Source organism: Cydia splendana, chromosome 9 (genome assembly GCF_910591565.1).
Source record: "Cydia splendana chromosome 9, ilCydSple1.2, whole genome shotgun sequence".
Classification (NCBI taxonomy): domain Eukaryota; kingdom Metazoa; phylum Arthropoda; class Insecta; order Lepidoptera; family Tortricidae; genus Cydia; species Cydia splendana.
In genome coordinates, this window is record NC_085968.1 from 21437790 (window position 1) to 21451688 (window position 13899).

Genomic DNA, 13899 nt, shown 5'->3' on the forward strand with positions numbered 1-13899 from the left:
ATATTTCGTACATAAGTTACGAAAAACTCATTGGTACGAGCCGGGGTTTGAACCCGCGACCTCCGGATTGAAAGTCGCACGCTCTTACCGCTAGGCCACCAGCGCTTTTTAAAGAAAATAATTGACGTATAAGAATTCCATTCGGTTAATGTATTAATTGAACTGTTTTTATAATATGGCAAAGTTTTTGAAGAATACTTGTATCTACTTAATTTAGGAATTGTAAATGTATATTAAAGGTTGTTATAAACTTTCTTTTACTTGTCAATATGTCAGTTCATGGCAACTAGTAGTTATAAGTCACTATAAGGCATCTCCAATGAACTAGAATAACTACCTACTTATAGAAGTCTGACTGGAGCTCAAAAATGACCCCACGTGTATCAATGTACCGCGAGCAACTCAACAGCTGTAGGTACTGCGCGCAGTTTGACAACGTCAAATATTGTAATGCCGCGCAAGATGTTTGACGAATTAGAAGTTTGTTTTAGGAAAACAAAAGTTTTGCGGTGTGTTGGGTAATTATTAAAGACGAGGGTGGGGTACATTTGAGTCGCTTAACTTCAAACTCGGCTAAATCCATCTGTCAGATTATGCGATTTTGGTATTAAGGAAAGGTAATAGGGTAAATATTTGCTGAGAGGGTCGAATGGATTTACCCCAGGTTGAAGTAAAGCGACACATATATGGAGAAGGGATAACTGTCAGTGATATGTGTCAGAAAAATGTCATTCATATGGCCCGTTTTTTGAAGTCATCAATATACGAAGAGCTTCGTTGATATATTCCGTGACTAGGCATCTCTATAACTTCCTTGTTCGGACAGCCCTCGGTACTTAGCACTCTGAAGATTAGTTTCCGAGACGTCAGTAATAGCTGACTTCGCTCGTCCGAGATGCAAATGACCCGCGAATCAATTCAAGGGCTTCCAATCGCTTTGGCTCTAGTGCTAAGGGGCCCTACGGGTAAGGGTCCTATTACCTAGCCCTTTGGTCTTGCGCTTTGTGGTGGACACTTTAATAAAATGGTTGGAAATTATTGATGGCCCTTTCTTCTGCTGGCGCTGCCACGTCATGTAGATAAACCGGGAGCGGGAATTAATAGTTTAGGTGGATTTATTTGATTATTTATTTAATCTTTATTGCACAAAAGAAAAACTTATCGTACAAAAGGCGGACTTAATGCCAAAGGAATTCTCTACCAGTCGAGTGGATATGGCCTGTATAAGTGGAAGGTTCTTAAAAATACGAGTAAGTAGAGAGTGAGCTGCAAAATTCTATTCGTAAAGTGTGTAGGCACTTTTGCAGCTAGGTGTACTTATGCCTATAATATTTATGTAGGTATATAAGGTCAACCTGTAGTAGAAAGTTATAGTCTGTAATGACCTAAGAAATAAGTTTAAAGAATACAATATGTAGTTACCTACCAGCTCTACGAGCACTCTCACGTCTGCCTCTTACTTTTGAAAATGTTGGTTACATTTACATATAAACTAGAACAAACGATACCTACTTACTAGCATTCCCCAGTTAAAGCATCACTAAGCAATTTTCCACCGAGGTATCGTTAGCAAAATTTTATGAATTCAAATCACCCAGCCATCCAAAAATGACCCTCAAATATAACAGTATGTAAGGGGCGTTGTTGCTTAAAATTCAGCAGAAGCCCGGGTTACGTTAAAATTCAACCGTTAGCCTCCTAATTTATTCAACTCAATTTTGGGCAATGAGAAAGCTATGGGTCACGGGAATAATATTGTGTCATTAGTGTAATTATTGCTAACACCAGCTAATTTGGGAGGCGATTACACCGCGGGGCCGAATTGTACAACATTTTGAGAACATTTTGTCATTACTTCACAAATATTTGTTCCTGAGTTTTCTATGTTCTATGTATATAAGTATATAGGTATATATCGTCGTCTAGTACTACTGTGGGACTAGGTCGATCTGTGTTGTCTTAACATATATCTCGGGACCATGGGGACCTTTGGGAGGCGTGCGTGGGGCCGAAGCCAACATCCAGGCATCAGAGGCCCTTTAAGACAAGTTTGATGTCACGTAGAACGTTATTATTATTTATTACTGCCTGTCTTCCTTTGGAGAGTAAGCAATGTTAGAATGCTCGACGGGTAGCAATGTAGTCATCTTGAGTCAGATTCTTCTATAGACATCTTTTCGACATGTCAGTGGATTACGTATTTTTATTTTATATTAACTGGAAGCTTTTATCAGACTAATATAAATCGATTTAGAAGAACATATACGAAATGAAGGCTAAATAAAACCATTTATAAATCACGAGCTAATAATTATTCAAATGTCTGTCTAGAATACTCTAGAAGATTGGTATTGAACAATGGCACAAAATTTTAATTTATTCCGACATAATGTAAACTAGTAGGTAAAAATACATGCGACTTGTTAAGAAATAAAAACCAAATAGGTAATAAAGAATCGACTTTGGATTATATTTAAAAATATTATAGAATATAATTATTTTTAGGGTTCCGTACCTCAAAAGGAAAAAACGGAACCCTTATAGGATCACTGGTGCAGCTGTCTGTCTGTCTGTCCGTCTATCCGTTTGTCAGTCCGTCTGTCACAGCCCATTTTCTACAAAAGTACTGGACCAATAAAGTTGAAATGTGGTACACACACCTTACCCAAAAACGGACATCTACCTAACGTAAACAAATGAATTATAAACATGGGGGCCACTTTTGGAGGGTAAAATAAATGAGCAAATTAAAAAATAATGTTTTTCAAACTATACCGTGTTACATATCAAATGAAAGAGCTCATTTTGAGAATCTCATTTTTTTTGTAATTATAAAATACCTAGTTTATTATTTAAAAAATTATCACCTTTATCTCCAAAACTACTGGGTCTAAACTTTTGAAAAAAAATAAATATACAAAATAGTTCTTTACCTATAGATGACAGGAAAACCTAGTACTTAGTTTTTGACCGACCCCTACGGGTTTTTAAGAAAATTATATTATTAGTGATACACGGCTCGATTCGGAAAATGAATTAGATTTCTACTAGACTTCAACAAGTTACGATACGGATAATTTAAAGATATTTGTAATTATATTACATATCTATATATGTCAAATTTGATGTTTTAGCGATTCTGGAGGTCCTCTTGAACGATTTCGATAAGTTATGACTTAGATATCCAAGTCACATCTAGTCGATATCTAATGTAGATCTAGTTGATCTCTAAATCGTCTCAAGATCTTGTGATTATCTCGAAATCCGAATAGGCCTGACAGGCCAATTCGAACGTGCACCTGACATCAAACCGATAGAATGATATTGGAATCATACCAGATACCTGTCATTCACCCGTGCATCTCATTCGCGCATTTCGCTCGTACATTTGTTGACATGTACTAGGTAAATGATATTATTTAGATACCTATTTCGATTTTGCCTCTAGATTAAATAAACTATCAAACAGACCTGCTAACATGACTTGTGTTTTCGCGCGTGACGTCATACATCTAGATTCTAGAGTGACTTCAAGTACCTCTTCAAGGACTCGGGCGCGAGAACGCAAGTCATGCTAGCTGGTTTTGTTACAATATAAACAAGATGAACGTGTAGGCCAGTTATCGCTTGTAGGTAATTGTTACGTCACAACATCGTTATTACCTCTTCGAGTCAGTTGAAGGCCGCAAAGCCAGCTCAACGGTCGATTACTATAACTATACTAAGACTTATCTGTTTAAATTAATATATTTAATTGTGGGTACAAAGTCCTATTTTTATTACCCGCCGGCTTTTGCGGAAACGTAACTATTTAATGCCAATTTGAACCGAGTTGCTCGTAAACAGATAACTACACAGCTGACAATAATATAAAATCAAATTGGAATTATATTGTTCAAATCTAAATAGGACTTACTATATCGACTATCAGTGTTATCGATTACGTGTAAGTGATAAGCGAAGTTTAAGCCTAGTGTCGAAGTGTCAGATATAACACAGGTCAGTAAAGTGCCTATGGTGAAATAGTTGTAAATAAACAATAATAATTCCAGAATAATCCTTGTGGGCTATGTTATGGCCTTTTAAAATGAGATATTCGAAGAATCTAGTGTTGTTTTCGTTGTTCGCGGTAAACTTGGTGGACCAACCAGCGCCGGAGGTCGAGATCGCTCAAGGTATATTGAGTGGAAAGGTCAGCGATGACGGTTCGTACTTCGAGTACGTCGGCATACCGTATGCGACGAGCAATCACAGCACCAGGTTTCAAGTGAGTTACCTATTTTACTGTTTTTATTTTATACATGTGATGTCAAATATAGGTAGGACCTATCGTGTCGTAGTGAAACGTTTTTAATCAGGTATGAGTGGTATGACCATTGGTACAAATGTTGATATCTTGGATAGGTAACTCTACAATTGTATTTTTTCTGTTCGGACAATATAATGTTCAAATTATTATCCTAATCACAGTGTTGTAAGTAAGTAAAATAACCAATGTCCAGGATTTAAGAGTAAGATTTTTAAGACCTACATTTGGAATAATTGCCTATCGAGTCGATTTTGTCCAACAGCAACAACCTTGAAAATATAAGTAGGTAAGTAATTAACAGACATCGTACATTTTATAGCATTTTTGGTGCAGCGGAGTGGTGTTCACGGAATTGGTATAGGTAATTCCAACTGAAATGGTAAATTAAGGTTAATATTAACGTAATTAACGTTAATTCACCATTAGGGTTGAAATTGTTTATACCAATTCCGTTAACACCACTCCGCTGCACCGAAAATGCTATAAAATTTACGATGTCTGGTAATTAATATTTTAACGTTTTTTCTTACTGCTAGAAATATACAAACATACATGTCGCAGAATGGCCTGGATAATGAGATTATTGTCTATTTGTGGGCATCGTAAGGGCTAATTAGGGTTCCTCGAGGTAATAAAACAGTCTAGATTCAACTGAGACACAATATAATTGTACGAAAGTCAATAAACACTATACAACGTCCTTGTATTGCCAAATCTATAATCAAAACCACTAATTAGGTAATCAAAATTAATTTTCGGAAATCAATGCGTCTACACGTGTCAAGGGTCGATAGGAACTGTCGCAGGGCACCGCCCGCGCGCCGGCGCTGGCGCAGCACTTGAGATTAGGTGACGTTATCAGGACTGACCCGTGGTTTGTGCACTGGGTTCCCGACATACATATTCACTACCTGCTATGATTAATTTAGGTTGTATATTTTCGATTTTATTTTATTTTAGTCTGCTTGAGTTTGGATATTTGGAACTGATAACATGTAATATATTTTAAAGTTATTTGATTTGTTTTTTATTCAGTATTTACTAGCCTATAGACTGAAATTTATCTTAATTTTAGGCACCTGGACCGCCACCATCATGGAAGGGTACCTTCAAAGCCACAGACCACATATACATGTGCCCACAGAACTCCAAGTGGGGCACAGTCGGCAGAGAGGACTGTCTGACGATAAACGTCTACGTCCCCACCATGCCCCTGCAGCGTCCTCTGCCCGTCATGGTCTTCATTCACGGTGGAGCCTTCGCTCTAGGCAGCGGAGGAAAGTTCCTCTACGCGCCAGATTATCTAGTCAAACATGATGTGATCATAGTTACTTTCAACTACAGATTAGGCGCACTAGGCTTCATGTGTCTAAATATAAGAGAAGCGCCAGGAAACGCTGGCCTAAAGGACCAGCTGGCGGCTTTGAGGTGGGTAAAGAAAAATATCGCTGCGTTCGGCGGCGATCCTGAGAATGTGACTGCTTTTGGCGAAAGCGCTGGAGCTACTTCGCTGTCTATGCTTGTAGCTAGCGACGCAGCCAATGGCCTGTTCCAGAGGGCTATCATACAGAGCGGATCGTCTTTAGCCAACTGGGCAGTCAACAGGAAGCCCGTGTGGGTGTACAGCCTTATTGCAAAACAGCTGGGCTATGATACAGAAGACCCGCACGAGCTGTACAATATATTTAAAGACCTCCCCGTGGAGGACTTCCTAAGGACTAGACCGAAAAAACCTTTGGACAAGTTTTTCGATACGCAACTATTGCATTTACCGTGCGTCGAAAAACCTTTTCCTGGCGTAGAGCCTATTATAACCGATTTGCCGTATAATATTCTTGAAAAGAAGAAACTGAATATATCCATCATTTATGGATCGAACAGTAAAGAAGGTTTATTTCTAATCAGTGAAGAGACTACGCCTGAATCTGTCAATGAAAGGAACGGCCGTTATTTATTCGCTTCTGATTTAGAATTCAAAACTGAACTAGACGCTGAAGAGGCAGCGAAAGAAGTAAAAGAATTTTACTTCGGAGAGGAGACTATTGATATGTCAAAAATACTGAACATGTCAGATCTCTACACTCACTTGTACTTTGAAATGCCGTCGTTGCTAGAAAGCGAGGTTTTGATCAAAAATACAGACACACCGATTTATAATTATTACTTCGACTATGCAGGCAGCAGAAATGTTTTGAAAGCTAGATCAGGATATCGGAACTCTGCAGGGGCCTGCCATGCCGATGACTTGTTCTATTTGTTTAAGCCAGACTTTTGGCCAAATTATGTGGAGATCTGGAACAAAAAGGATAATGAAATAATAAGTACTATGACTAAATTGTGGACCAATTTCGCTAAATATGGGTAAGTAAAACTCACATAATTTAAACTGGCAATTAATCATTATATTCTGAGCGAGATATGCACAGAATTTGCAATGTCAAAATCACCATAAGCGCCAAAGCTATGAATATATGACGTTTATTATGGCATTTCCGCACTTTGTTTCTTTAAAGTCGGTAGCTAGTCTTCGTCTCCTTTCCCCTGAAATACTTTATTATTTAATACAAATTAACTGAGGTACCTAGCCTGAATTTTACATCTACATCGTTTTTTTTTACCAGAAATCCAACGCCAGAATCAGCCACGGATCTACCACGATGGTCCCCCAGCTCTCGAGAGGGGTTAAAACTACTCCATATAGGGGAAGAGGTCAAAATGGGCCCAGTTCCCAACCCCGAGGCCTACGAAATGTGGAGGCGGGTGTATACGACCCACCGACGAAAGACGGTATAGGTAGCCAATTGATTAGTAAATTATTTATTTTTATACAGGCTTTTTATTACTATTTTGGGGTTCAATACACTGAATGTGAGTTTGATTTGGCTTCATAGTAGTTCTAATACAATAGTTGAATACATCCACTAGTAAAGTTTATCTCCCACGAAAAGCAATCACAATATCGACAGCCACACGAAAACAATAAATCCGACTTCACTCCGAATTATCTTCGGAAGTGTCAAAAGCGCTGCAATCAGACAGAGTGATAGTTCCCCGCGAATCGTAATTCGACGGGCAAAGTCTTGGGCGCTCCTAATTGGCTGTTTTACAAGACGGCCCCAGAGATCGTGATTTAATCGACAATCTATTGGCGAAATTCAGGGGGTCGATTTTTGAATTTCGAGACCTCGATTTCGTCATTCAAATATCTGTGGAAAACCATGAAATGCTATACTCTAGCAAGCCAACATTATAACTAAGAAATGGCGCGAAATTCAAAATTTGTATAGGAGATCAATCCTTCTCCCTTACGTTTTTAAAATTTCCCGCCGTTTTGAACTGAAAGAGTTAGCTTACCAGAGTATATTTTTTGAAATAATGAGCCATAGAAATTGAAAATCATGTGGTATTGACCACTCGTATTCAATTTTTATGTTTTTATTAGATTTTTTGTTATTAGCTAGTAAAAGATCGTTAAAAACAATATGTATTATCTAGTAGGTACCTAATTTATTTTATTTTTTTAATTCTTGTTTAAATACAATTTGCAACGATATGTTATACCTTACTTTAAAACGGTAATATATCAATCACTAACGGTCAAATGGTTGGACTGTCAAAAAATTGTATTATTCGATTTTAAACTTTCGTGAGACATATTTTAAACTGTAGACGACAACGGTTTCACTCACTTGTATTATTTGCATTGAACATCTGAGATTATTTTCGAACGAATGAAATCGTGTGTGCATGATTATTTCGATCACTTGCTTTTAATTTCGAGCGCTCGAAACTCAAAAATCGCCCCCCTGCTCGTAAATAATATCGATAGTAACTTTTGAAGAGTGCGTCTGTTCTTTTCAACTACGAGTATAATTTTGACGAAACGATGTTCAGAAATAGTTTTCGTCGAAAATGTCATGTAAAGTGAGTTAATATACCTAATGCATGCGAGCAACTTGATTTCGACCTCAGCAGATGTCTAGACAGCATTCATGACGTGTTAACAAAACCTGAGGAATTCGGTGTGATTTTGCACTATTGAACATATTGGACTATGGTCGTCGTACGTATCAATCAGGTTTAACAATTAAAATGGAACAGTGAAGGTAAATCTGAAAACATCGATGACTCTATTTGTCCGCGACCACGAACGTCGGAACGACGGAATTAAAAATAAACAAATAAGTTATCGGCTTAAACAATTGTTTTTTGTGTGTTGATATGTTTTCAAACGTAGCCTAAATATAAGGAGGCCGATTGTAATTAAATAATTTGTAACGATTTTGATCTTGTTTTGACACGATTAGAGAAAGTGCGATGCCTAATGGCACGGCTACATTTCGTGCGCACCAGCGTGATCGATCATTACTGTACTCGTATCATAACAAGATCAAATCCGTAACGGATTGCTAGACCAGAATCATGTTTTGGTGGGTTTTTAATCTCAAAGCAGACGCATTCACCAACTTCTTTACAAATTGACATTACTTTCGGAAAACTTATTAAAGTTCAAAACAACATTGTAGCGAAGTGCTGACAAATTCTAGTTTCTTATGAATAAATACTTGTTCACATCGTGCCAAGACAACGGTCTTAAATTTTATAAAATATGATAAAATGCGCTCTTGGGTGCGAATGGCGGGCGCGGTGTAAGTAAAAAGTAGTTTCCGTTTTTTTTTTGTTGGTTGAAACTAAAAATAACAATAATATTCGTATTTAATTACACAAACGGGTCTACCGCGATATAATTTCATTGTTTTTACCTTTAATTCCGACGTTTCAGCTGAGTTGCACCAGCTGTGGTCTCGGAAAGAGTCTTTCCGTGACCACAGCTGGTGCAACTCAGCTGAAACGTCGGAATTAAAGGTAAAAACAATGAAATTATATCGCGGTAGACCCGTTTGTGTAATTAAATATGTGTACAAAACGCGAGAGTTTAAAGTGTTATAATAATATTCGTGATCCCAGGCTTAACAACCTGCGTCCGGAGAAGGACCTGAACTCATTGCATGACTGCACTTTGCTCGTCCCTAAGTTATCAATATTGGATTGACACACGGTTTTTCGTTGGTCGCTTTTAGCAGCGCAATACATGGCTAATTTACGGTCTTGATTTTTGGTGAGAACTACTAAAGTTACACATGTGTCGCATAAGTAATTTGAAGTAGTTGACCAGTTCTTGATCAAACTATGATAGACTCATCCCTCACTTGTACCTTGAGCAGTTAAGTTGCATCTTAGCCTTGGCTGTAATCCTATCTTCAGTTGCATTTTGTCGAAATACAAGGTCTTGACTATAAAAAATTCAGTAACTGGGTAGGTACTATGTACTGTCTAACATGTATCTCAAACCTTAGACAATAATTACCTTTGACTCGCCACGCGCTTGTTCCTCAGGCAGATCTCTTTAGTTGCATCTTAGTCCGCAGTACAAAGTCTTGGCTATGAATATTGCAGCACCTAGGACTGTCGACAGTGAGTCTTGCCCTCATATTATGTCTGTACCAACGTTTTAATACATTGGGGATCCAATTACTATACTATATTATACCTTCAAACGAGCAATTCTTGTATATTTATTTATATACTAGCTGTGCCCGCGGCTCCGCCCGCGTGTAATTCGGTCATGTCATTCGGTGTGTCAGTAAGCGGCTAATTTCTAATCCTAATTTCTCTCCCTCTCCCCTGGAGGCGGAACTTGAAGTAAAGTTGACATATGGATATGCTAGAGAGCTGAAGTCCAGATAAAATATTTTACAATTAGGTACCACTAAATAAAACTACACTCCAAAATCAATAGTTTTATTCGCCCTTATTCAAATTTTACACGTGATTTAAACTCCAGAATATAACCAAACGGAGCGGTCATTAACAGGCGTTCCCCTCTGTCGAAAATAGGCGGCCAATGGTCAACCGACGTTTATTTGACATGGCTATGTTTACGTTACGTAGGTACACATTTGATGTGCTCCTCCCCCGCAAAAAACGCCAGACTATTTTGTACCGAAAATTATAGACATGGCGTCTCCGTTGGTTATATTCTCTAAGGAATTAAACGACAGAGTAGTAGGTGTATATCGGACGATACAGTAAGGTATACGCGCGCGAGCGAAAGCGAAGCGGCCTGCCTGGCTAGAGCGCCACTCACCGTGGTCTTCTTTAGACTCCTGAGGAAGACCACGTACCCCTTGTAACTTCAATGCGTTGCGAGACTTTCGTGAATGATTCGATTTTTTTCGGGAAGGCATGGTAATGCGTATAAATTGCGAGTCCCAAATCGTTTGACTCCGCAAACGACCAGTGCCGGATTAAGAAATTTTGATGCCCAAAGCATTTCTAGACCATGGTGCCACCTCTCCCTAGGGTCATCAAGATTACATTGAATTTTTTTGGTAAATTGAGTGAAGTTCATTGCCGCATTACAGCTGAGAATGGAAATCAGTCACATCATTTTATCACGAAAATTGACAGTGCCGCAGCAGTAACGTTGCAACAGAGTACCTATTGCTGCTGCAGTCGCCACCCGAATGTCACCTTTATCATATCTTAGAAAGTAATAGAAAACGCGAGCGCAGCGAGCGCGAAAATTTTTCGATATAAAAAAACGCAATTTGATAGACAGATGTATATTTTTACTTTTAGTACGGAAATCAGTCACATCATTATATCACGAAAATTGAATGTCACCTTTATCATATGTTAAAAAGTTATTGTAAACGCGAGCGAAGCGAGCGCGAAAATTTTTCGATATAAAAAACGCATTTTGATAGACAGTTGTACATTTTTACTTTTAGTATGGAAATCAGTCACATCATTTTATCACGAAAATTGACAGTGCCGCAGCAGTAACGTTGCAACAGAGTACCTAATGCTGCTGCAGTCGCCACCCGAATGTCACCTTTATCATATCTTAGAATGTTATTGAAAACGCGAGCGAAGCGAGCGCGACAATTTCTCGATATAAAAAAAAACGCAATTTAATAGACAGTTCTACATTTTTACTTTTAGTGTGGAAATCAGTCACATCATTTTATCACGAAAATTGACAGTGCTTCAGCAGTAACGTTGCAGCAGAGTAATGCTGCTGCAGTCGCTAACCGAATGTCACATTTATCATATCTTAAAAAGTTATTGAAAACGCGAGCGAAGAGAACGCGTAAATTTTTCGATAATTTTTGGTGCCCCCTAGACATGGTGCCCTAAGCAAGTGCTTATTTTGCTTAAAAGGGTTAATCCGGCACTGCAAATAAAAGAGGTCAATGTTTTTTTTTTCAAAGTACCCACCTTCGTGGCCATTATTAAGTGCTTAAGGAGGCGATACATATGAATATGGATTTGATATGGATGCGATATAATTACGATTAGGTATAATTCATGACGGAGAAAATAAATCATTTTAAATAATTTTATGCAATTATACGCGTGTTGTTGTGAGTTTATTTTACCACTACGTAACGTAACTATGTAAACTCATTTTTAGTTTTCTTGGTTAATTAATGTTTACTCAGCTCCCCAAAAGATGGCACTGTGCAATGAGGGGCAATTAATTTACTGACGTTTAATTTTGTTGTATTATTAAATCAACACAATTATTCAATTAAATTTGTTGATATCCGTACGATTGATTGAAATATTAGAAAAGGGGTCTTCTAAACTTAGAGTTAATTTGGCAAAATCCTTCCTCGGTGGCATATTTATGTCACATCGTATTAAATTCAGCGCCATCTGTTAGTTTACCAGGGTACTCTATAGTGTTAGCACATATTTGAAAAAAGTTTGCCGCTCCTTCCTAAGTAGCGCCATACGATTCAGGGGCAAACTTAAGTCAATAATCGAGTGTTGTGGCTACCCCCCCTTTTAGGGGTTGAATTTTTATAGCCTATAACCTGGCCGGGAATTTTCTCGACAGATTAGTAAAGTTTTCATCAAAATCCGTTCAGCGGTTTTCACGTGATGCGCGTTCAAATAAAAAGACAAACAGATAAACAGATAAACAGATAAACAGACAAACAGACAAAAATTCTAAAAACTTTTGGAACGTGTTCTGTTATCGATTCTAAGTATCCCCAGCCAACTTTTTTTCAAATATCTTCCATGTACAGACTTTCGACCGTCTTCAGCTTTATTATATGTATAGATAGATAGATATATTTCGGAGATATATCAGAAACGGCTGTAACGATTTCGATGAATTTGCTATATGGGGGTTTTCGGGGGCAAAAATCGATCTAGCTAGATCTTATCTCTGGGAAAACGCGCATTTTTGAGTTTTTATATGTTTTCCGAGCAAAGCTCGGTTTCCCAGATATTGGTATTAGAATGACAGGCTATTCTAAACTGGAGTATGTAAGTTGCTGTGAATATTGTCAATTAGTACAATCTTCAAGTCTTCAAAGATCGACAGTTCATTAAATTGTTTTTAAATTAGGCTACAAGAGACTAAATAAAAATGTTCCACCGCAAACTTTAAAATAAGGCAATAGGCATAAAAACTTACTATAATTTTATAATATTGTTCAACAAGCGACAATTAAAAATACCCGTTATACTTCCGCAGAATTTTAATAAGTCCACCCTAAATAATAAAACAGTAGTCGTTACCTTATCTTACGCCATGTTTTCATTAGGACCCGGTGTCCGCGCACTGCTCGATTCCCAACCCTTGAGATCCTACGCAGAAGATTACTTTTGAAACCAGACTTTATGACCTGTTAAAATAAAGTAATGTTTAGTTTTATAGTTTCCCAGTATACACTAGATGTCGCTGTTCTGGCGGCCGCCTATTCCACCTATCCCTACCGCGATATCCCCGCCAGTGGGGATATGTGGAATATTTTTCCATCTATTTCTACTGGTAGTGATACATGGAATCAAGTCGTCCATCTATCCCCCCTATTTTTGAATGGTAGCGCCAGATGGAATTTATTCAGCTTTTCCAACTACTTTCCCCCCTGGTAGAAATCGGTGGATTTTTTTCCACGTGTACCTATTGATTTCCCCCCTGGTGGGGATATATAAACCTCTTTCCACAAAATTTTTCCACATTAACCTCTTTTTTCCTCCCCAGGTGTGGACAGGTGGATTTTTTGTTACATATCCCTACTGCCTTGTTGTTTGGTAGGGATATATGGAATTTCTTCCACTCCTCCCTGCTACCTTGTCGTTTGGTAGGGATATATGGAATTTCTTCCACTCGTCCCTGCTACCTTGTCGTTTGGTAGGGATATATGGAATTTATTCCACTCGTCCCTGCTACCTTGCTGTTTGGTAGGGATATATGAAAATTCTTCCACTCGTCCCTGCTACCTAGCTATTTGGTAGGGATATTATGGAATTTCTTCCAGTCGTCCCGTCCCTGCTACCTAGTCGTCTAGTAGGGATATATCTGGAATTTCATCCAGGGGGGATATCGCGGTAGGGATAAGTGGAATAGGCGGTTCTGGCGGCTACTTCGCGCTATTAATATTTTTCTATAGCCCCTTAAATAAAGTGAATTTGGTTTCCATTATTATTTTGTCCCAGCTTTGGTCTGAAATACTGCACTGGCCTTTTTTTAGGACTAATTGCCTGTTTTTTTAGAAATAAAGTAT

At 38.2% G+C, this 13899-nt stretch overlaps 1 protein-coding gene and 1 long non-coding RNA gene across 2 annotated transcripts in view; one reads left to right on the top strand and one right to left on the bottom strand.

The window, feature by feature from the left end:
* The window catches only part of LOC134793860 (uncharacterized), a 355027-nt gene that overhangs the window by 130990 nt on the left and 210138 nt on the right, over positions 1–13899 (bottom strand). The gene's annotated exons all lie outside the window — the stretch shown is intronic.
* LOC134793804 (esterase FE4-like) lies at positions 4012–7135 on the top strand. The gene is made up of 3 exons (XM_063765486.1): positions 4012–4267; positions 5385–6670; positions 6931–7135. Exons 1-3 carry the CDS (start codon positions 4070–4072, stop codon positions 7100–7102), a joined length of 1656 nt encoding a protein of 551 aa, XP_063621556.1. The 5' UTR covers positions 4012–4069; the 3' UTR covers positions 7103–7135.

Excerpts from the sequence above, each read along its gene's own strand:
- LOC134793804 (XM_063765486.1), top strand. The coding sequence starts at position 4,070 with ATGTTATGGCCTTTTAAAATGAGATATTCGAAGAATCTAGTGTTGTTT. Across the intron at positions 4,268-5,384 it reads ATCACAGCACCAGGTTTCAA|GCACCTGGACCGCCACCATC; the intron begins GTGAGTTACCTA and ends TCTTAATTTTAG. Across the intron at positions 6,671-6,930 it reads ACCAATTTCGCTAAATATGG|AAATCCAACGCCAGAATCAG; the intron begins GTAAGTAAAACT and ends TTTTTTTACCAG.